Source organism: Cheilinus undulatus, linkage group 10 (assembly GCF_018320785.1).
Source record: "Cheilinus undulatus linkage group 10, ASM1832078v1, whole genome shotgun sequence".
NCBI lineage: Eukaryota > Metazoa > Chordata > Actinopteri > Labriformes > Labridae > Cheilinus > Cheilinus undulatus.
Genome location: NC_054874.1, coordinates 13,336,774 through 13,361,600, shown reverse-complemented (window position 1 = coordinate 13,361,600; position 24,827 = coordinate 13,336,774). Strand labels below are relative to the sequence as shown.

Sequence of the window (24,827 nt, the reverse complement as noted above, 5' to 3'; positions counted from 1 at the left end):
AAGCAGCACATTACCATTTAACAACCAACTGATTAGCAATGAGTGGTTATAATATTAGCCAACCAAGATTTTTATTGGTAGACTACAGCCCTACTTCATAATTACTGTATGCTTTCCTCATGTTTTTAATCCCAGTGCTTCTTATCTGGTCCATCCTTAGGACCAAAAACCACCTCCTTAGTGAGAAATCATGACCCAAATTATAGAAAATATTCAAATATAGCTAATGAAAAATGTTGCAGTGTGGACCTTATGAAACAAAGTGTATGAATGACCAAAAATCACCAAAAAACATATCATTACAGAAGCCCTGGGAGGGCATGTAGGTGCATCTCAAATAAAGAAAATCTTGAAATAGTTCTTTTTTTCTGAGATTTACTTCATGAAATTAAACTTGCATATATATATTCTAGATTCATCTCATACAAAATGCAATATTTTAAGACTTTTTTGTTTTAAACTTGACGACTACAGCTTACAGCTCACACAAAAAATCCAATAAAAAATGATTGGCCTTCTGGAAAATTATGCTAATTTATGCATTCTGTAATTGGTTGGAGCTCCTGTTGCACAAATAACTGCATCTATGCAACATGGCATGAAGCCAATCAGTCTGTGGCACTGCTGGGGTGTTATGAAGCCCATATTGCTCTGATAGCAGCCTTCAGCTTGTCTGTATTGTTGAGCCTGGTGTCTCTCCTCGTCGTCTTTCCCCAGAGATTCTCTATGGGGTCCAGGTCAGACCAGTTGGCTAACCAATCAAGCACAGTCATACCAGGGTCAGCAAACCAGTTTCTGGTAGTTTTGGCTTCACTGTGGCCAAGTCCTGTAGATCAATATCTCCATAAAGCTTCTCAACACTAAGAACACAACACTTGTAGTCCATTTGCTGGACTTGTTTGTGTGTAGTGGCCTTTCCTTACCACACTTTTTCCTTTTAGTCAACTTTCCATGAAAATGCTTCGATACAGTCTCTGAGACAGCTTGTATTTCCATTGATGACCTTATATGGCTTACCCTCCTTGTAAAGAGTGTCAGTGGTTGTCCTCTGGACAACAGTCAAGTCAGCGGTCTTTCCCATGGTTGTGTTTGTGTGTACGGAACCAGAGAGAATTGGGACTCAGGACACTTTTGCAAATTGGGCTTTTCTATGATATATAAATATTTGAGAGAATCTGTTTCTTGTGCTAGCATGTAAATTTGGATTGTTTTTTTACAGATCATGGAAAATCAGCACAATAGCATGGGGAAAATATACATTTTTATCCCAATCAATAGGTTGAGATCTCAGGAAAACAATCAAAATGTATACATTATCACAGGAAACTGAGTGAAAGAAAATGTGTTGCATGCTTGTCATCCCAGGTCTTTTGTAATGTTGTGATTTTAAACATGCTTTTTAAGCATAAAGGTGTTTGTCCACTTTGTGCTCAGTGCTTCTGTATGCAATCCACTGACAGCAGCTTGTGGTCCCCACCCACCAGCTGAGAACGATTGCTTTAATTCCCATCCTCCTCAGGCTGATTAACTTTGAAACTAAACCCAGTGAATCACAAGATGATTAAGTAGATGAGCAGGAAAAAACAACATTTTTTTCACACATACTAAATTTGTTGTACATTTTTTAAATAAAGTTCTGTATATTTTTCTGCTAGGGCTGGATATTTTTTTTACCTCCTGGAGCCACAGAAAATCCTTGAAATGGATGATTCCATAGAAATAACCCCTCCCTGGACTCTGACACACTCACAGCTGACATCCTGTCTGAGTCATAACCTGTGACGATGAGTTAGGAGCAGGTATTGATTTGTTTTGAGGGCTCAGAAGCCAGATATTCTCAAACCAATGATGTAATGACCTCTCCTTGTTGTCTGAGACACCTTGTTGGGAAGGTGACCCACAGGTTGACAAACGCTGTAGACAACTGCACAGCCTGTTACTGAGGGGTGCTTTGGATAAAAGATTGCAACAGGGTTAGAGTGGAACAACCATTTGCCTCTCCACTGACGTCATCAGAGCTTTCATTGATATTTTCAATAGTGTCTTTGTGCAATAACATAAGCAAGAGTGCCACTCCAGCTCACAAATACAGACCATGACCACTTCATAGAAGATATCTGCTGCTGAAGGACATCCAGAAGACTCACTCAAAAAGAGTGCCTTCCACATGCGTTAAAGGCACTGTAAAAAAATGTTAATGGGGTTGACTTATCCCTGAGCTAAGTGGCTAGTGGCACCTTTTTAACAGCTTTTCTCCCTCATTGCCAAAAACATGCTTTAAAGGTGAAATACTGTTTTGAAAATAAACCTTGTGCTATACTGTTTGGATTAAAATGACAACTGAATTCAAGATGACAAGTTATAAGGGAGCTGTTTATGTTCTGATTCCAATTGTGAGTGATGGGAGCTGGCCCCCTTTTGAGAGACGGTTCCCTTTTTATCCATCCCTGTTGTTTTTTGTTGATAGAAGAAAAAAAAATGAGCCTTACTACTGAGCTGAGCCAAATAATCAGGATCCCTTATATTAGTCTCAATTCCCATCACTCTGAACAAGGCTGGATGGCCATAAATAAAGCCCTTGTGTTTACTAGCAGAATAACACAGATTACGTCAGGTGACGAGGTGGTATTGAATGCATGCCAGCACACGTTGCACTACACAACCAAAACAACCCAGATGAAGGCACCCCAGATCACCTCCATATGCAGTCTGAGCTATCAGATTCTATCAAATTGTTTTCAGCAGCTGCAGAATCATGCACTGTGCACGTATGAAATGCTCCTTTGATGTATGTCCTTTCCCATCTGCATGTCTCACTTCTCTTCCTCTCTCTCAGGGTTTCCTGGATATTGACCTGACAGACCTGAGAAAAGGAGGGGCCAACATCACAGGTTTCCAGCTCGTCAACAACTCAGAGCCAAGCGTCAGCCGTGTCGTCCAGCAGTGGCTCGAGTTTGACAACAAAGACTCCAAAGTGCCCAAAACTGGACTCAAGGTACTGCACTTTCTCTTCCTCATCTGCCCTCCCTTCCATGTTTATTCTTAACTTAGGACAAAAAGTAAGGATATGTATGTTTAGTAGATTATTTCTTTGTTGCACCAGCGCTTCTTGGCATTAAAACTTATACTGTTGGAAAGCCTGTTCATTTCCCTTTAAATGGTGCAATTGTGGGATGAGCAGCAGAGCTGAATGTGTGGGTTGCACAATTGAAAAATTTGCCAAACCTCTTCCAGTGCCTAACAGCTTAGGTTGCTGTTGCTATTGCCTCTTGTTTTAAGCTTCTGATACCCTCAGATACTGATGATGAGGTTCCTGTGAGTATGTGCCCTGCTACAGTGGAAGACCCTTTCCTCACCCTGTCAGCACTTAGGTCCTGTAGGCTGTCTTCTACAGATTTACAGACAAACATTGACAGTGGTTTGACAGATTTATAGTCAATCTTTGCAGGACAATATGGCCGACGGCTCTCTGCCCAGACACCAGAACAGGCTGCATGCAGTCAATCTCCAGTGTTGGAAACACTGCACCGGAACATGTGGAGGAACGCTATGTTCAATGATGAGTCCAGATTCTGACTGTAGTGGATCGTAGGGTAAAAGAAGAGAAGACACAGAGACTACTACCTCTCTCACTGGAAAATCAGGTTTGTCATCATTGGAGGCAAAAGAGATGTCAAGATGAGACTCAGCAACCAGTGGCAATCTCATATCTCCACAGTCTTGGACAGAACTCTGTCCTCAAAGATGACAATGCTTGCCCCCATAGAGCGGGGTTCATCAGAGACTACCTCCCGAATTTTGGAGTGGAGAGGCAGTCCTGACCTCAACCCCAGCTGAACACTTGTTGGATCATGCTGTTGGTGCCAGAGTGACCAGCACAGCCATATTTGCCAACTTGTGACTAATTCTGGTTGAAGAATGGGATGCCATCCCACCGCAGTGTGTGACCAGGCTAGTGACCAGCATGAGGAGGGGGTGCCAGGCTATTGTAGCCGTGCATGGTTCATCCTGTTTCTTCAGACCTCAGTCATTCAATCCACCAAACAAGAGTCAATGGTAGAATAAGCTGTTTGGCATTGGCAGAGAAGATTTAGCAAATTTTTCATGGGCCCAACCCACATACTAAGCTCTGCTGCTCATCTCACAAATGCATGTTCCTTACAAATATGGTATTATTTAAAAGGGTAATAAACAGGCTTTACAGTGGTATAAGATGTATTGCCAAGAAGCATTGCTACAACAAAGAAATAATCTACCAAACATGCATTTCTTTACATTTTGTTTAAGGTTTATTTTGTACCGCTGATGGTGAAAATCAGTGTCAAATTGAATCCAATCGTTGCCCTGATAGGTTGCATGTTACAGGGGTATGCTTGGCCAACAGATCATACAAGTGTTGGCAGAGAATAATTCTGGTCCATCACAAGTGAGCAGCACAAAACATGACTGTGATACAGCAACAGAACTGCAGCTTTCAGTAGCAGCTCATACTCTCTTGTGTTCCAGACTTTTACAGAACTTCCAGTGTTTCCTTAGCAACAATAAACATGTTTCTGTCATGGTAGCTCAGTCAAGGTAGCCACCTTGACAAGACGTGTGCCAATCAGACATTAAAAAGTAAGAATTTCTCTGGGTTTCAAAAGTGTTGAAAGTGTTTGGAACAGGTTCTGTCCTTTTTTTTTAAATCAGTGTAGATATCTCAGTGCTAAAATTCTACATTCTGTCTCTTTAAGTGATTATTGATTGTTGCATTTACAGCATTTCAGCCAGAGCCACTGGCAGAGAGGACTCATACAATTTTCATGAAATTTAAGATCTGAAATGATTACCTTGGGTGAAGAAGCAAAGCTCGAGGATTTGTCAAGATACCATTGTTGCCTTTTTGAAATTCATGAAATGCTCTCGTTGTTGCTTCAGCCAGACCCTTCATCAGTTTCATTACTGTGTGTCTTCTCTCTCCACAGTACACTGGCGCCCTAACATATGATGGGGTGAAAGTCATGTCAACAGCCTTCCAGAACCTGCGGAGACAGAGGATAGACATATCTCGCAGGGGTAATGCTGGAGAATGTCTTGCCAACCCACCAGCTCCCTGGGGACAGGGCATCGACATCCAGAGAGCCCTGCAGCAGGTCTGTGCACATACGTGGCTAATGCATGGGCTCAGTTAACCACACATGAATTCACACACACATATACACACACACATACATGCAAATTCCTGAGTGGCACATCGGCTAACCGCTGTTGAGCCAGGGCTGGCTGAACAAATTAGGTCTCATTCTGTCGTGTAAAGTTCACATTAAGTCATAGGAGAGCTCTCCAGTATCAAATGTGACATCATGACTAGTAAACAAACCTGCGGGCAATAACACTCAGCTGTGATCATCATGGAATATGACATCAGCAATTGAGTTCAGAAATGTAATATTTGGCCTGCAATTGCAAATGTTGGACAGGCTGGTAACCACACACTCACACGGGGGAAAACTATAAACATTGAGATGCAGGGACATTATTCATTTTATACAGATTGCATTAAAAAGGACTTCTGTGTGCAATTTTCAATCGAAAACACAATAAAAATGTCATATTTTTTCATTATTTTTGAGTGAATGCCATTCCCATTACCAGCAGAGATGTAATAAATGTGCTCTGTTTGTAAAGGCATATTATAATTACATGTTTTTGTGTGTTTGCATGTGCAGCCCTGGGCTCTGTCTGCAGAGTGGCTGTGCAGAGTCAGTGTAGCCATCTGCCTGCAGATAGACAAGAGATTGAAGCCCTGTTCGCTCAATTAACTCCATCACACGGCCAAGACAAACACACTGCACTGTACATACACACGCATGCCGTCTGTCATTCACTCCTGTAGGGATCCAAATGAGTGCTATACAAATAACCCTAATGCTTAGCATGCAATGCATGCAAGCGAGACATGCAAACAAAGAAAATTGGCAGTATGGATGCTATGCTTCACAGCAGCTACTGTTTATCCATCTGCACAGAGGTCGGAGGCTTTGCATGACTTATTCATATCTATGATTCTATTACAGGTCCGTATAGATGGATTGACTGGCCACATTCAGTTCAATGAGAAAGGCCGCAGAACAAACTACACTGTTAGCGTCATGGAACTGGCCCCATCTGGACCCAAGAAGGTAAAGCTGCAGCTGCAGGATCCTTTTTTATTAAAAAGAAAAAAAAAAAAAAACCGTGGTTGATATTTTTTGTAATAACCTTGAGGCTTTTTTTAGGTCATGAAACAGCTTTCATTGAAAGGTATGCGCCACAGTTTATTCAACTTCTAAGATTTGTACTTCAAAAAGCCATAAAGAGACCACTTAGGAGTAGAGAAGTTCTTCACTGAGACACATTTATCAAACGAAACACTCCTCTGCCTACATGGAAGTGAACAAGTAACCTTTTAAAGCTGCTCTCAAGTGATCACATGATTAATCTCAGGAACACTTTAAGCAAGAAAAGCCAAAAAGAGACAAGCATTTATCAAACAACCATCTGGGGACTAATTTCTTGGAAAAAAAAATAAATACTGCTTCAGTGACACTCATTTGCTGAACTGATGCTGTTTAATTTTAAATATGAATTGTATTTGTGAGACAGCCTAAACATCACCGGAACAATCAGACTTTTATCCCTCGTAATGGCTGCTTACTATCCTGACGTGCCACATAGACTGTTTCATGTAGCCCTTGCCTTGATATATTCACAGTCATTTAGGAAACCTCCCACTGGGTAAGGCACAGCTTTTCAAAATATTCTCAGAAGGTGATTGGACAATTGTTCTGTCTGTCACATTCAGGTTGTATACATGTGCAGCTCCAGTAGTAAAGTAAAATTGACAAGCAAACTGTGGCTTAGTGCATGAACAGTTGAGCATGATGTGGATAATATTCATGCTGAGATAAATCAGGAGTTGAGGAAAACGTCTTGTCCGTCAAAACTGGTTCCCAACCTTTTAGCCATTGAACCCCCCCTAAACATATCTAAGACCAGCTACACCCCCGGACCCACATGGAAAAAGGTGACATATTGCGATCAAAAATACACATACATTTCAATTGTTTCAATCTTTTAAAGCCAAACACAATATCTTAAACCACAAGTGGTATTAGCAAAAGTCCTTGGTATTTACCATTCATGGGTTTTATCATGATTTTAGGAAGTGTGAGTGAACATAATTTTAACAACCTTAAAGCAGACAGGCCATCACGCCCCCCCTGAAATCTCTGGCCCCAGACCCCAGGTTGGGAACCAAGGCATCAAAAAATGCTTACAATGTGGCTCTTTACTCCCGTTTAAATGAATGTGGCACAGTTCTGATAAAACTGATGCTTTGCTGCTGCTAGCTGCTTCAGTGGTTCTCTCTATTGTGACCCCAGCTTACTCTAGATTTCAACCTCCAAAGTACCGATCACAAATTAATGCTGAAGCAGATCAGGAGAAGACCAAAAAAAATTTTTCCGTCTTGCAAAGCTTTTGGTATGGCTCTTTTCTCTTTATTTCATGAAGAAATGTAGTGAAGTCCTGATAAAACCGCCGCTACATTCAAGCTAATTGCTACACACCAGTGGCAGCCATTGCTACCAGCTTTCAGTGGAACTTCCCGCCTGTAGCTATTACCTCAATCTCCTTAAATGATGCAAATTGGTCCGAATATCAGTTTGACACAAACAGTGAGGAGTGGACATTTTCAAGATGGATTTGCCTGATGACAGACTGGCAAATCCATCTGCTTTGCAAGAAAGGTTTCCTGCTGCTGTACTCTATAGCGATGTTGATGGTCTTTGTTGCCAACTACATTTCAAAGCCAGTTACATTTGCTTTTTAAATGAAAAGCTTGGTCAGCACATCCACACAGTAAATTTACCTGAATAAATTTTACTCAAATCAAACAAAATTTTACTCTGAAATATATAACATTTGGTCGCAGTCTATCTGGAGTAAAATTCATTCTGATTGCAGAGGAATATTTCAGTTATTTTTACTCTAAAGTGTAAAAGTGTAAAGTGTAAAGCTGTTTTTCAATCCATATACAAATGTTACTCATTTAGAACAATTTCTCCTCCATGTAGAAATGGGTTACACTTTATGTGGAGGTTTATCTTACTCAAAATAGTTTGATGTTTTTCTTTCTATAGAGCTACACTTTACTCTAAATAGATAATTGTGCTGCTTCTCCACTCATATATGGAAGAACAATTAAAGATGTTGTTGCCTCTATATAGGTATTAGACTGTGCTAATATTAAAGAAACAATTGTGATGAAATAAAACAAGGACCAAGAAGCAGAGCAAAAGATGAGGTAGTGCGGTTGAAGGGGTTTATTTGACAACAAGAGTGCTGGTGGTTGGCAGAAGCCCTGGCAGAGAAAACTGCAGAAAAGGGAACAAATTGGAGTTAGACAAGGCAAAAAACTCATCGAATAATCGCTAGATTCAAGAGCTGAAGAGGAGCCAGATTACCTGACTAGACGCTGTGTTACACTGGTGTCTGAGAGTTCACCACAAGGTGAGGAGATCTTGATTGCCAAGGATTAGCTGCAGCTGGGAGACCTAACGAGCTGCAGCCATGACTGTTCATGAGTGATGGAGCTTAATTAAAACTGAAGTGGGTGTGGTTAAAGTTTGACTCCAGCAGAATTTCACCTGTGTTTTTACTCCAGCTCTGACGGCGGCTGGTAATAAATACACTCAAAAAAGAATTTTTACTATTTTTAATGGAAATATTTGTAACTCTAGAAAAATGACTCTCCACATTTTCCTGTGTGGCATTAGCAAAAATGATGGCAGTGAAGAGAAGATGTATGAAATATAATATATATTTAATAGAAAAGCAATGTATGAGGTAACTATGGTAGTTGTAATAATGATAATAATAATCTTTATAAATGAAGTAGTTAGAGTCAGGTGGGTCCGTTTTTTATACTCTACATCTGGCATCAGAGATGAAGAAATAGTAGATTATTATTATCAGACACTCCACTGTCCCTTTAGGGGACCATACAGTAGTGCTGAACAGACTTCTCCTAATCCTGCCATCAGATATTGTAATTTGATCAAAATATGTCTGTCCTGACTACACTGTGTGAATTTCATCCGATTCAGCCCTGAGTTTCAAGTCACATGACACTTGGAAGTCTCACCAACTTTCAGTCAGTAGTGTGTTGTGTAAAGGGGTGTACAGCGGCCGACGGCAACCCAATCACAGCCAGACCAGCTGCTCCTGACTGGTCAGATGGATTTCTGACATGTTTGATATTTTGGTCATACAACTCCGGACACTCCCACAGTCAGAGCAGAAAAGCAAGCAGAATAAACAACTCTGGGGGATTTTTTCCTTCGTAAACTGTCAGACATTCCACATTTCCATGAAAACAGCCGGAATGACTTTCTGATGCCCCCACCCCGCTATGATAAAGGAATTATACGAGCAGGAAACATGCGACTGAAATTTGGGTTTTGACCATTAGAAAGTTTTTCATCTCTTTCCTAGCTGGGTTTAATTTGGGCAAATATGTGGACTGGTGATGTCAATGGCCCACAGCAGGGCCCCTCTAACACAATGATATTAAATCACAGAGCAGTAAAGTCTGTTGTTAGCTGATTTCACTGCCTTTATTGAAAGTTAACAGTCACTTTAAATGCTGTTTTTCTGTTCATTGTGAGATAAATTTGCCAGATCCGTCAGCCACAGTGGCCTATGAATCATGTAAAGCGTCATAACAGAGATTTGAGACAGAAAATGAATGTTGTCTCTCCTTCGAAGGTCAAAGTTAGGTCAAGGGTCAGGCTAATTTGGTGTCATATTCATCCCTTGCTTGCTGAGTCAGTTCAGGTAAGGTATGGGAGCATGTGCCAATTCTGCTCTTTGCTGCCTCAACCTCCCTTCTGTACTGCTCAGGCTTCTTGATAACCATCCTCCAGGCCTGTGCCAGGTATCCTCCCACCTGCCCCCTCCACAAAACACACTGTTATGAAGGGGGGCAGCAAGTCTGGAGTAGCCCACCCGGTCCTGGGCCCAGTATGCTGTGAGCTGGATCAGTCTTGGGAAAGCGTGCCAGGTGCCCATAAAAGTGCAGCTGTTGTTCCCTTGCTTATTAAGTGATATATGATTAATGTATATATAAATACATTATGGAGCCCAGGTCAAAAACCATCCCAGCTCTTCCTATTGACCCACCACTGTACCTCTACTCTCTAGCACTGTACACCTAGCAAAGCTGTATAACCACCTGGCAGTAGTTCTGGTTTCAATAAGTATGCAATTTAGAGCAATTAAGTAAACATTCCTCTTTTATTGCAGTTTCCCTTTCCACCGTCTGCTGAATACTGGCTCTAACATAATCTCCTTGTCTTAGGTCGGGTACTGGAATGAAGATGAGAAGTACGTGCCCACGGCCAGCTTCATGAGAGGCAGCAATGAGACCTACGGCCTTCAGAACAGGACTTACATCGTCACCACTATCCTGGTAAGTCCGTGTAAAGAGAGAGGTTAAGGGATGTGAGGAAAGATAGGAGACAGTGAGAAGGAAGAGGTAATATTTTTCATTTTCTTTCATGATAGAGTTCCTAAAAGTTCAGGCCCCTGAAGGAATTCAGCGAACATCTGTGATTGTATCTCTTTCTTAAATTGGTTAGCTTCTCTCTGTCTGATCTGTGCCTGTGCACCATCAGAGCCAGAATCCCTTCATTCTTCTTTCTACTGCATTTACTCTGTTTTGGTTCATTTAAGGTTAATCTTTGTCTCATTATTCTGGGTTTTATATGGGGATTTCGTTCTTCTTTTATTGATCTTTTTCTCTGATATTTATTGACCCACAGAGTTTTATTGTATACGTTTTTTCTCCATGTGTAATTTCTAACCTTTATTAACCTGTATTGATTCTAGAAAATAGATTTGGCCTTATTCACAGTCTGTTGTAAGGTGGAAAATTTCATTAAAATCAGCTGCAGGCAAATTTTCTAGAGATGCATGAATCATGAAAATAAGGGGTGATACACCAATATAGATTCAGTGTTAAAAATAACAATTAAGTCCATTTCTGTTGCAGATATTGAGGTTTCTTCACCTCTTTCAATGATGCACTCCTACTATGTTAATATTTCCTCTTGTGTTTGACCAGGAAAGCCTATCAGAGTTTTTCCAACAGGTTACTTATTTGGCCCACTGAGAAAAAACACTTATTGCTGATGGTGTATGCTGACAGCAGGGCTTTTATCGGCCAGTACCAATGTTTGATTAATGTATTAGTCAGAAGTCAGACATTCACCGAGGGTGGTGTTTTCTTTGTGGAGAACAAAATGTGTCTTTGCACACCTACTCAAAAGTTTAGATATGATTGCATTCATTTTACCATTTTGTAAGCCTTCCAGGGCCAGCTGCAGAGTAGCATCCCCACAGCATGATGCTGCCACCACTGTACTTCATAGTGGGGATGGTGCGTATGTGGTGATATTCTTTGTTAAAGCGTCTTGTTTGATGACCAAACAGCACTGTTTTGGTCTCATCAGACCAGAGAACTTTCTTCCGCTTGACCATGGAGTCTCCCACATGCCTTTTGGTGAACTCCCATAAAGCTCTGACTGGTGAAGAACCCAAGCAACAGTTGTATGCAGAGTCCCTCCCATTTCCCATCAGTCTCTCCCAGATTTACATTTGTACCCCTCTATATCTTGATGATGGATTTGGCCGAGGTCTGAGGGAAGACAGAACTTCTAGCTAGCAATGCTAAACCCTAACAGCAGTTCAGTATTCTCATAATTCCCATCATTAAAGGTCTGTCTCCCTTCTTTTTCCTCTTCATCAAACTGCTGGTTTAGGAGATGTCTGCTCGTCAGATTTAGATTTATTTTTCCGCTGTAGCAGCAATTTAGCCAAGTTGCTATTAAATAAAATCTGGATCATCTACCTCTAGGCTAATGTTGTAATAATCAATCTGAGAGCGGTCTCCAGTTATTTCAATCAGTCACGTTAATGCCATGGTATGATTTGATTGGTATGAGGCCAGAGGGCAGTTAGCTTCTAGAACCGGTCCCAACTAATCACAGTGTGGCAGCATTGTCAACATGGTCTCATCTGATTGCCTTTTGTTTTTTGCTACAGAGGGATGCAAACCTCAACTGGTTTCTCCTGAGATATGGGGAGAGGGAAATAGTTAATGACCACCATGGTTTCACAACACACTGACCACATTAAGAGGGGCGTTGTTTCACACATAGAGGGAAATAATCAGGGAAGATATGAGCTAAGAGAAGCAACAAAGAAAAGTCACTGGCACTGTTAAATAAAGTTATCAAAATGACATCCAAAGTCTGAAAGAACTGTGAAAGTTATGCTTCCCTAGGCTTCCAGGAGGAAACGCCACTGGCTCTGACTTGTGACAATGAATAGGATGTTTCCACTGAGCGGTCTGGTTCAGTCTGGTATGACACAGCTTGCATTTTTTTACGTTGGAAAGTTGGAAAGGGTCCCAAAAAGACGACCCATACATACCACTTTTTTGGCACCCTTCTGTAGGGGTACCAATCTTACCTATCCACCCCAAAGAGGTAGAGTTACACCACAATAGGGGTTTGCACTGGTTGGCACTTTCAACACCTAGATTACTGCTCAGCCAGGCTGCAAAATACAACTGTCTGCTCTATGAGCAATGGATGAAAACAGGAGGAAAACTAAGACTAATGTCCCCATAAATTAGAGATATGTGAAACTGATGTGTGGCCACAAATGGACCTGATTTTATGCACACAAAGCAGAGTCTGAAGGCACACATCAGCCACTAAATCTGTGTCAAAAATGTGAAATTTAACACTGTTTAGCTCTGTTCCTGGCTTTAGCAAAAATCAGATAGGCACGTTTCAAATCATACACACGCTCTTTATGTTATCAAGATAGGGCCTACACGTTTTAGTATCGTACAAGGTTGAGAAAACTTCAACTTTCATGCTCAGAGAAAAAAGAAAAACAGTCTGGTAAATTCCAGAGACTCATTTATAATTGCATCAGCCTTTACCCACCAACCATATTCTCCTGTCAGCTTGGATGGCACCAGTGGGCGGTTATATTAAGGGTCCTACACAAGAAAGATGAGGCTTTTCAATGTGTGAAGGTTTGAGAAAAAGCCGGCAAAAATTCAATCTGCCTAACTCACATGGCAACCAGGTCGCCATGACATTTCCTGAGGAAGAAAGCTGGCAATTTGTGTCTGATAAACAGTGGGTAATAACAATGGTCATGCTATCTTTGCAGGCACTGGATGTTCCCAGTGTCTGCATCCTGATGAAAATTTAATATCAGAGATTTCTCCATGTCGGTGGGTGCCTGAAGCCCAGCACTGATTCTTTTTGTACTCCTGGTTTAGTTTTTCAAGCAGGAATGCCTTTTATCTCTGAGAATCGCTGCTTCCATGTAATGCTGTTGGACTTTTAGAAGTTAGGATGAAATGAAAAACATAGAAATGTACTGTTATGTGGGTACAGCAGATCTCCGTTGTTATGAAGTAAAGGAATCCGTAAGTAATTTCCTCAAAGAGAGGCACTGAACAGCAGATTAAAGCCTACTGGAGAGAGAAAGGTTAGAGAAAATAATAAATGTACAAGGTACATACTCCAATCATTTTGTGACAGTAAGTATCCAGTCAAGAACCCTTTTACCTCACATCTAAACACAATGCAAAGTGACATAACCATGTGAATCATAGGGAAATTCTACATTCATGTCACATAATACAGGCTGTAAATATCAGCGTCCTTTGTTATTTAGGCATCAAGAGTTCTGCAGACATCACCAGACCAAAAATGCAAAAAAGCCTAAAAGCAGTCTGATATTTTGTCACCTAATTAACACTCACGTATGCTTCCCAAGCAGCAGCAACATTAACCCAAACATATAAAACTGTCTGTACTTAGACTTTCATCCTGGCTGTTATGTTATGTGACTGATTCTCCTCTACTGTAGATTTAATGGTACATAAACATCAGACAAGCTAAGTTCTGGCTCTGACTTTCCTAATCTCAGATGTCTAAATAACATCCCTGTGCTGTGTAAGGGTCCAACTGTTGTCAGGCAATGTACAGTGCCTATAAAAAGTGTCCACCCCCTTGGATGTTTTTCCTTTTTATTGATTTTATAAATCAGTCATGGTCAGTATAACAGGGCTTGGTTGACAAAAAAAATAAAAAAATAAAAAAACTTTAATGCCAGGTTGCGTAGGGATCGGGCATCAACAGCCCTTTTGAAGCCCAGCCAAAAATTCTCAGCCACATCAGAACGTAACCTTGTTGTCTGGACAGCCTGATCCAGGCAGATTTACACATGTGCCATATTCCTTACATTTCTTGATGATGGATTTAACTGAACTTGGAGGGATGAGCAGTGCCTTGGAATGTTTTCTTTTTTTCTATTCATCCCCTGACTTAAACTTTTCAATAATCTTTTCTTTGAGTTGCTTGGGGCGTTCTTTTGTCTTCAAGGTGTAATGGTAGCCAGGAATACTGATCAACCAGTGGCTTGACTGGACTTTACAGAGACAGGTGTCTTTTACTCACCCTCTTAACTGTTCGCTCTGTTCCCTGAGTGGATATACGTTTAAGTATGTTGTAATAGTATTGTGTAGTTTGCTGTTTTAGACACAGCCTAAATCTATCACTGAACTGTCAATACTAGTGTTGTAGAACTTGAGAACAGTCTTGATCTTGAGACCAGTCTCAAGACCACATTTTTAATGTCTTGGTCTTGTCTCAGACTCAAGAGCATTTTTACTTGGATTTGTCTCGGTCCCGGACTGGCTGGAGTAGCGATTTTCCATCAACACCCGTCTAGACCAGCACTGATCTGCTATTCTTCAACTTCATTAGTGTGACAATAAGGAGAAGCATTTGCTAAAACAACAAATAGCTACACTTGCAAAAACTGGACATCAGTCCAACTTATTTCTAGACTGAAGTACCTCTGAACACTTACTTCAGGCCTCATTCACCTGTCAGATCTAGATAAACATCTCATTTTCAGATATTTAGAATCATTCCGGACTTGTCAGTTGCTTTTAAACAATACATAGATTTATTTTTTACAAGTTAGTTGAACAAATTTGTTAAAATTTAAAATTTTGCATGTTTTGCTTTGAAAGAGTTGCAGACACCTTGTTTTTACTCGTCAAATGTATTAAAAAGAAAACTAAAACTAAAGAGAGAATGCTCTTTAACTGTTCAACCTTGTCATGGGTTTTTAAAATTGATTTTTATGGTCTCGGCTTATCTCGGTTTTGACTCACGACCCCTAAAAGTCTTGGTCTTGTCCTCATAATACTTGAAAACACACCTTTTCTTTGATGTTACTTGTTTCTGATGCTTTTATTCTACTGGTTTGCAAACTTGCCTTACTGATATTTGAATGCACTTGGATTGACTTCTATTTAATCAACAGCAAAAAGCAGGATCATGATAATTTGATGTTAGAGCATTAGCAAAGCAACAGGTTCTTTTGTGAAACATATATTAAAGGACTGGATCACTGGACAAAAGTAAAAATAGAGCTGAGCTGATGTAGAAATTTGCAAAGCTAAAATTGTGGATTTTGTCATCTAATTAAAAACATGTAGAATCCTTGTTTAAACCCAGAGGGCTACCGTCTCCCAGGAGTTTGGACCTAAAATAACTCCATTTGACATCATCTCCTATCAGTGTCCCCTTTCCTAAGAAGATAAATTGCTTCTCTGTCTCTGAACCTAAGAGGAGAGATAAGGTGGGAACAGTTATTGGGCTGTGGGGGAGCAGTGGAGTTTTAAACCTTCTAACTTTTGGACTCACTGATTGGTTGCTTGAGGGAGTGTGTTGTTTGGCACTTCGTGCTTCTCCACAATCCCTGCTGTCCCGGCCTGTGCACACGGAGCAGGCCGGGGTTAACCGGAGATCTGGAGGAGCCAAGCAGAACATGTTTAACAGAGCAGTCGAGCTCGGTGTCTCTGCTGTTTGGGCTTTACACTAAAATCCAGGCCATGAGTGGAATTTTGAGACTGAGTTTTACCATGCTAGGATTTTGTTATGAATGGCAAACTTACAATGCATAACTTTAAAAGAAAGTTATGTCATTTCCAAAGTTTCCTCAAGGTATGATTGTTTCAAAGGCATTATACATGTAGATTTTCATCATTTTAGAAATATTGGTTGATTGTTTTCATGTTTGGACACAGTGACAAGGGGTTTTGTGGGCAGATGACAGAAAGCTAGCTGGTGCTTTCAGTCAGTTCATAGAAGAAACTTCTGGAATATCTTGCTTTCTTAAATGATTTGAATAATCATTCAGCAGGAGATAAGTGGTTTTACAGTGACAAGTGAACCCTTGGCACCTCTTCCTGTGCCGTACTCCCTGTTAGCTAAGTGGGCCAACTATACAAGTAAATGGACAAAGTCACAGTGGAAGGCCGTCTTTATCTACCATGTGTCTATACTAAAGAAAATCTCAACGCATATTGATCTCTGTCCATACATCATTTTGAACTTTGTGCTAATGTCCGGGACTTTGAATTCTGAGATTTTTCAGATGGTTTTTGTGTGTTAAGGATTGAAGCACTGCCTGGTGTCAGAGTTTAAAGGGTGTTTGTGTTAATTGGTGACTTTCAGCAGAATGTGATTTTTGGAAGATTTCAAAAACTGATAGTGTTGATGTTTTATTAGGTCAAATGATGTTCACCATTTTGATAATGTCTTATGACATTTGGGTTAAATACATCAGGTTTGGTTTGGGTTCTTCTTAACACCGTCTGGCTGCAGACCGTACATCTCTGAAGGCCACTCTCCCAGACTTTTCCTGTGAGACACCGTATATCTCAGACAGGAAAAACATGCTAAAACTTTCAAAATAAAGTTTGATTACATTTCTGTTTAGAATTAGGATAAGGGTTAAGGTAATGGTTAGGGTTCTAAAAGTTAAAAACCTGACCTAAAAAACCTGACTACATAACTTTTGATATTGAGTGAACAGTCTGCTTAAAAGAAAAAAAGCCTGTCCTCCATGAAAATATTTGAATGCAGCGAGAGTAGCTTACTTAGCTTTCTTAGCTGTGAATGCTCATAGCTAACATAGCTACATAGCTAAAGCAAGTCTCACAAAGCAGCTACGTAACCCACTTATCCACTTTATCAATAGAGCCAAGTTAGCTTTAGCTATGTTTGCGTAGTTAACATGAATAAAGCTAACGTAGCTATACAGAGATATGTAGCTAATGTAGCTACATAGCTAAGGTGGCTAAAGATAAGCTCACATAGCAGCTATGCTAGCTAAGTAGACCTATGTAGCCATGTTGGCTTTATCTATATTTGCTTAATTTCACGTTGCAAAAGCAAAGTTAACTAGATCAGCTCATGTAACATTAATTATGTAGCTAGTGTAGCTATATTAGCTAAAGCTACATTTGCTTAGCTCACATTAATAAAGCAAACTTAGCTATACAGGGATATGTAGCTAATTTAGCTACATAACTAAGGTGACTAAAGTTAAGCTCACATAGCGGCGCATAGCTGAGTAGCTCTATGTAGCTATGTTATCTTTTGCTATGTTTGCATAGTTCACATTAATAGAGCTAACTTAGCTATAAAGATGTAGGTAGCTAATGTAGCTACATAGCTAAGGTGGCTAAAGTTAAGCGCACATAACAGCTATGCCAGCTGCGTAGATCTATATAGAAATGTTAGCTTTAGCTATATTTGCTAAATTTCACATTGCAGAGCTAAAGCAAGCCACCATTCATTTGAATACCTCTAAAATGATTCTACACATAATTTAATCCCGGATTTTATCTCTGAACTTCTCTCTAATTTATTTATTAAATGTTGCTTAGTCAGTAACTTTTGCAATGTGGTTATTTCATTAATCTTACTGCCAGGCTTTGTTAATAAATGAAAATAAAAAAAATTAAAAAATGGAATATGCTGTACTGGCAAATAACGGCACCTCTTTTCCGAGATATTCTCTTTCTTAGATGTACATTCTGCAGCCCTCTCTTGTTTCTTTATACTGCTGCATTGATGGTGTTGTTTCTACTGAACCCAGTTTAGCAGGAATAAAAGATGCAGTGGTATTTTATAATATTTTCTTTGTGTTCCCTTTCTGAAATCCAAAAAGACATTTCCTCACTGATACAAAGGATCTGGTCTGTATCCCTGTATTTTTCTTCATTGTTTCTGCTGTCTCTCTGCCAGCAGTGTGCTTGCAAAACTGCAGCAAGCTCTACCCCAAGTAGGTTTTACTTCTTAATGTATTTGGATTTGTAGGCACTTAAGGTTAATCAAGTTTCAGTTGCAGTTTTTAGCTCTCTGTGATCAAGAACATAGGATAAATGGGGTTAAACAAGTCCTGTTTCAAATGCTGTGTCATGCTCATTTGGTCCATATGTTTTGTCATGTGTGGTAAAAGGAGTCCTTGCACAAACACATTGCGTGCTCTGCCCCTCCTGATTAAACAGTTCTTTAATTTAAATGAGGAGCAGAAGGAGCCAGAAATGGAGTAAGACCTGGAAAAATGCAGAATTAGTTTTATAGTGGTGACTCCTCCTTAAAAAAACATCCTGAAAACGTATTCAGACACTCCGAATTCATGCAATAGATCCAAATTTTGTAAAATCAATGAGTGCTCATGTTTAATAATCATGATATCATGATTAATCTATATAGTTGGGATACAGTTTTTCCCATAATCAAGCAGCCCTGCATGTTCTCATACCACTGTGTTTCTGCATTACATTAAACTGGCTGAGTGACAGCCGATCTCAGTGGAAGTGATTTGAGGTCAATGAGACTGAGTCCTGGAGGATGATCTGTATGCCATGTCATGTCTCTCTGTGCACGCGTGCTCCCACGTACTAATGCCAGTATGTCTGTGTGTGTAAAGGGCATGTGTGCATGCTCACATGTGAGTATCTGATGTTTTGTGAATACCCTTTTCAAGCGCTGCGCGGCAGACCTTTCACACCTGTGTCACCCCGGGGTGCTGTTACTGTACCAGTGGGCTTAGGGTTTTCATGTGTAACAATCACACTCACCTCAGCTAGAAAGGGCAGGAGAACCCGGATAACTGTAAGACACAGAGGAGCCCCTGTTTTCCCCAGACCATGATGAAATATGACGGCAGGATTTGCTCAGCTCAGCACTGCCTCTGTTTAAAGCAGGAGGGAGAACGACATGTGGGAATTGAAGTCCAATGTGTGCTGGTTTTAAGGCTCTATGTGTAATGTCAGCTGTGATTCCTCAGCATACTAAACCAGTGAGATATACTGTACAAATGTCTGTATGTTATAAAGAGAGCAGCAGCCTGGTTCAGGAGCAGCAGTGTCTTTATTGCTCTCTGCGTGGCTCAAATACAGGCACCATTCCCAGATAGTGGTGGATGAAAAACTATAACTATTACAGAGGCCCTGATGAGACATTTCACTGGTGTAGAGGTTGGTCAGTCTACTTAGCTTTGTAGTGTACATATATGTCCTACAGGTGGCAGTGTAACATGATAAAAAGAGCACAAAGTCATCCCGAGTCAAACAACAGCATGCTTTTACTTCCTTTGTTCAACAGAGCAGTACAGAGCAATGCAACACAAATCCTACAGTTACCACAACTAAAATACACAATGTGGCCATTCATTTATTCCATGAATTAGTTAATAAGATAAGTAATGGACTGGAGACTTTATCTAGCCTACTCAGTAGGTTAAACAGTGAGAAAGTCTAATAAATAAAAGGTAATGAGTAGCTGCGTATTTACTCAGCTGTTGCAATTATTGTATAATGTAAAGAAAAAATATGTCACCTAAAAAGTATTTATTAAAGTCACAAGAACTTGGATTTCATTTTCTTAATGTTACATTTGAGCACATCATGAGGAGTTTACCTTCGCCAATCATAGTTTTACTGACTTGACTGGAACACATCATAAGTAATGTTATTTCAGCTATCCGCTAATTTATCCAACAGGATTTATTCTGTTGATCCAGTGGTTCCAAAGCCATGGTCCATGGTGGGGTTTAAGTTTGGCAAGAATAAACTAGAATGGCCGTCTGAGGCGGCAGACCTACGCCTAAGCAGCGCCACCAAGGAACTCATGCTCCCATTGATTACTATAATGTTCAAAGTTCAAAGTCCGAGAAAAACCGAATAGGTGCGCGGGTCATCACCAAAATCTAACTGATTCTTCCTTGTTACTATCCCAATATTCCCTGAAAGTTTGGTGAAGATCCGACTTTCCGTTCTCGAGTTATCTTGTACACATACAAACAAAGAAACAAACAAAGATACGGAACCCTTTACGTAACCCCCTGCCGATTTCATCGGCGTGGGTAATAAAAATTAGTGTGTATGCTGTGCACTGCTTGCAAAGCGGCTTGGATATTTTACCATTTTATTAGTTTTATAAATCAACCATGGCTTAAATAAATTGGCTTTTTAAAAAAAAAATCTCTTTAATGTCAAAGTGGAAACAGATTTATATAAAGTACTGTTTGTTAAAAAATATGCAATCTAAAATAAGTGGCTGCATAAATATTCACACCCTTCAAGTCAGTATTTAATAGATGCACCTTTGGCTGCATTTACAGCACTGACTCTGTGTGGACAGGACTCAATCAGATTTGCACATCTAGACACTGCAGTTTTTCTCCATTCTTCTTTGCAAAACTGCTCAAGCTTCATTAGACTGAATGGGAAACAGGCATGAACAGCCCATTTCAAGTCCAGCCACAAATTGTCTATTGGACTGAGGTCTGGGCTTTGACTTGGCCACTCCAGAACATTCACCCTGTTGTGTTTAAACCATTTCTTTTTAAGATTTTTATTTTTGGGCCATTTCATGCTTTTATTAGATAGCAGAGGACAGTGGATAGACTCGCAAACAGGGATGAGAGAGGGTAGAAACATGAGGCAAAGGCCAACCCGGGCCGCCCGTGTACATGGTGTGTGCCTTAAACCACTCAACCATCTGCGCACCTGTGTTCAAACCATTTCTGTGTAGCTCTTACTGTATGCTTTCGGTCATTGTCTTGCTGGAAAATGAATCTTCTCCCAAGCTGTAGTTCTTTTTCAGACTTAATAAGATTGCCCTCCAGGATTTGAGGGCAGCCCCCCAAAAAAAAACACTTTAGCTAAGTTCAGATGCTAAGAAAAATACTTGAGCATATTTCCCCCCACTTTCCAAACATACAATCACAATCCCAGATACTTCATCATCATCTGATGTCTTCTCATCTTTTGAGATCTCATTAACACCCCATTGGAAGTAAAAGTGCAGTCTCCATAATCATTCTTAGGCACCTTTTGTATTTAAATTACACACCATACCTTCATGAACAAAGCCCAAATAATACCTTTTAATATCCTGTAATTATCTCTTCCCACTAATCTTTTCACAGCTACACTCTTATTTTTGGCCCAGTTAGACATTTTTCTGTGCTCCAAAGCTAAGAACAAGGGGTAAAAATGATGAATGAATGGCACTAAGGCATAAAAAGCACCCATCTCCTCCTTTCCAAAGATTTGAACTAGTCATATAAAACTTAACTACACACTAAAGCTTTATTATCAGCCATCATGCTGTCTTTGACTTAATTAGCTTAACAAACTGTGCTGCTGTAAAAAATTATTGTACTCACTCTCACATCAGCTTGTGCCAAGGAATGATTCCTATCACTGTACCTTTTGTTTTCACAGTGACAATTTTGATGACTGTTAGAAAAAAAAATCTTAACTCTTGCTTTCCTCTCATCAATAGGAGTCTCCATATGTGATGCTGAAGAAGAACCACGAGCAGCTTGCGGGAAACGATAAGTACGAAGGTTACATTGTGGAGCTGGCTGCAGAGATCGCCAAACACGTGGGCTACCAGTACAAACTGAAGATAGTGGCAGATGGGAAATATGGAGCCAGAGATCCTGACACCAAGATGTGGAACGGCATGGTGGGAGAGCTGGTTTATGGGGTGAGAAGACAGTTTTTGTTCATTTATTTTTTTAAAACATTCAGGAATGGCTTAAAGTCTGGCTTAACTCTTACCAAACCCAGTCAGCTTATTGTAGGAAAACCATCTTTATTTTTTAATAAATCGGATGTTTGTAGCTTTGAAAATCCCTTTGCATTAGGGGTGTATTGGTGTTTTAATTCGTCAGCATCAGATGTCTTGGTTCGGTGCTCACAGTCGCAGCTGGAGTCTAACCTCCAGACAATATCCACTCCCCAGTCCAGATGGCAGTAATGTTCAGAACAAAACTGCAGTGACTGCATGAATATTCACCTCCTTTTAAGTGACTGCCCTAATTCAACAGGGGTCCAGCCAATTGATGCTAGTAGTCTCAGTGATATGGAGAGTGCACCAAATGTGTCTCAAGTGATTGTAGTATAAAGGCACCTGTGTCACTGGTTAATTAGTATTGCTGGCTACCATTACACCATGAAGACAAAACAACACTCCAAGCAACTCAGAGAAAATGTTATTGTATGAGTCAGAGGATGGATACAAAAATTATTACAAGACACTGAACATCCCCTGGAGTTCAGTTAAATCTATCATCAAGAAACAGACGATCAGGCCATCCTTACAAATTGAGTGACCGTGCAAGAAGGCTACAAGAAAGAGAGGCCACCAAGACACCTGCTGCTGGGTTCTTCACTAGCCAAAGGTTTATGGGAGAGCGGCAAAGAGAAAAACTACTGTTGAGGGAAACTCAGATTAAATCTTATCTAGAGTTCACCAACAGGCATGTGGGAGACTCCATGGCCACGTGGATGAAAGTTCTCTGGTCTGATAAGAGCAAAATGGGGCTTTTCGGCCATCAGACAAGATGTTATGTTTAGCAGTAAGCACCATCCCCAAACTCGGTGAAACTCGGTGGTGGCAGCATCACGCTGTGGGGATGCTTCTTGACAGCCTGCCCTGTAAAGCTGGTAAAGAACCATGGCTTGAGTGAAGATGTATTTTACAGCAAGACAATGACCCAAAGCATGCAGCGAAAGCTACACGGAAACGGTACACAGCAAGGTGAATGTTCTGGAGTGGCAGAGTCAAAGCCCAGACCTCAATCCAATAATCTGTGGCTGGACGTGGAAAGGGCTGTTCATGCCTGATCCCTCTGCAACCTTACATAGCTGGAGAAGTTTTGTAAAGAAGAATGGAGTAAAATTGCAGCGTCCAGATGTGCAAGCCTGATTGAGACCTGTCCACACAGACTCAGTACTGTAATTGCAGCAAAAGGTGCATATACTTAATACTGACTTGAAAGGGGTTGAATATTTATGCAGACATTTCTTTTATTTAAAGGTGCAGTGTGTAAAACTGAATATCAACATCTAGAAGTGGGTTCTAGATTGCATTTCTCTGCTGGAAACTGTGGCATCCAGTTGAATTTAATGTGTATCTGTAATGTGAATACAATACAATACAATACAATAACTTTATTTATCCTTTATTCCTTTTTTCCTCTATGTTACCATGGAAATATGTAAAAATCCAAGATGGCAGCATCCATGGAGGGGACCCTCCCTATGTATGAATTAAAGGTTTATTCTGAGTTGTTTTTCTCAAAATAGCTATTTTTGAATTGAGATGACTAAACACTTACTTAGATAGACTGTCTTAGAAATGTTTTGCTTTATTTTACCAAGTTTGTTCAGCTAAATGCTACTAGGCTAAATATTACACACTGCACCTTTAACATATTTTATTTGACATATGTTTGTATAAATGTGTTGCCACTTTGTCATTAAAGAGCACAAAAGCCAAGCTATATTGATCATATATATAATATAATAATAATAATAATAATAATAATACCATAAAAATGGTAGCCTTTTCAATGTCATGTCAACATGTAATGCAAAATGGGTCATTACAGCAGCAGAGGATGCACAAGTCCTGTTTTTGTACCCCCCTGTTGATGTTTTCTTCAAGTTTACTTTCTTTCTAGTTTAGACTGCATAGTTCCAGTATACTTCGAATAGCAACCCCACCTCATCATCTGTCCACACAAATGTTCCTGGGGTAGCCATTTTGTATATTTACAGCTGGCTTCTCTGAAGAATGAAGGGTATTCTGTGGCAACCACTGCTTCTAAGTTGGCATATATACTGCAGCTTAGTCATTTTTGCTGATTTGTGTGCATTGCAGTTATCATAAAGACACTGTTGTCTGAGCTATTTTTCTGAAACTCAAAATAATAAACAGTTGACAGTTTGTGAAAGTGGCCTTGGGGGATCTGCTGTAGCTCCTGGGTATAACAAACCCCATGGATAGGAGAAAAGAAATTTTGCAGAACAAGTTCATTTTCTTCTGTTTTTAAGACTGACTGCCTCTCATTTTTGTCCCTCAGAAAGCAGATGTGGCTGTTGCTCCTCTGACCATCACTCTGGTCCGTGAAGAAGTAATCGACTTCTCCAAGCCCTTCATGTCCCTGGGTATCTCCATCATGATCAAGAAACCAACAAAATCCAAACCTGGCGTCTTTTCTTTCCTGGATCCGCTGGCTTACGAGATCTGGATGTGCATTGTGTTCGCCTACATCGGCGTCAGTGTCGTCCTGTTCCTCGTCAGCCGCTTCAGCCCATACGAGTGGCACGCCGAGGACTATGAGGAGGGAGGCGAGCCGCAAACACCGACTCAAGCTGCAGCTTCTAACGGGGTGCAGCAGGGCCAGACTCAGACGCAGCAGAACCCCAACCAGCAGAGTCCGGAACAGACCAATGAGTTTGGCATCTTCAACTCCCTTTGGTTCTCACTGGGGGCCTTCATGCAGCAGGGCTGTGACATCTCACCACGGTAAGAAACAGAGGCCAC

At 40.5% G+C, this 24,827-nt stretch overlaps 1 protein-coding gene across 2 annotated transcripts in view; it reads left to right on the top strand.

The window, feature by feature from the left end:
- The window catches only part of gria1a (glutamate receptor, ionotropic, AMPA 1a), a 151,713-nt gene that overhangs the window by 73,046 nt on the left and 53,840 nt on the right, over positions 1-24,827 (top strand). For both annotated transcript variants that reach the window (XM_041797483.1, XM_041797484.1), the window contains exons 6-11: positions 2,837-2,995; positions 4,965-5,132; positions 6,057-6,161; positions 10,382-10,492; positions 21,774-21,980; positions 24,364-24,809. In XM_041797483.1, the coding sequence (XP_041653417.1) occupies positions 2,837-2,995; positions 4,965-5,132; positions 6,057-6,161; positions 10,382-10,492; positions 21,774-21,980; positions 24,364-24,809 (1,196 nt within the window). The remainder of the gene's footprint in view (positions 1-2,836; positions 2,996-4,964; positions 5,133-6,056; positions 6,162-10,381; positions 10,493-21,773; positions 21,981-24,363; positions 24,810-24,827) is intronic.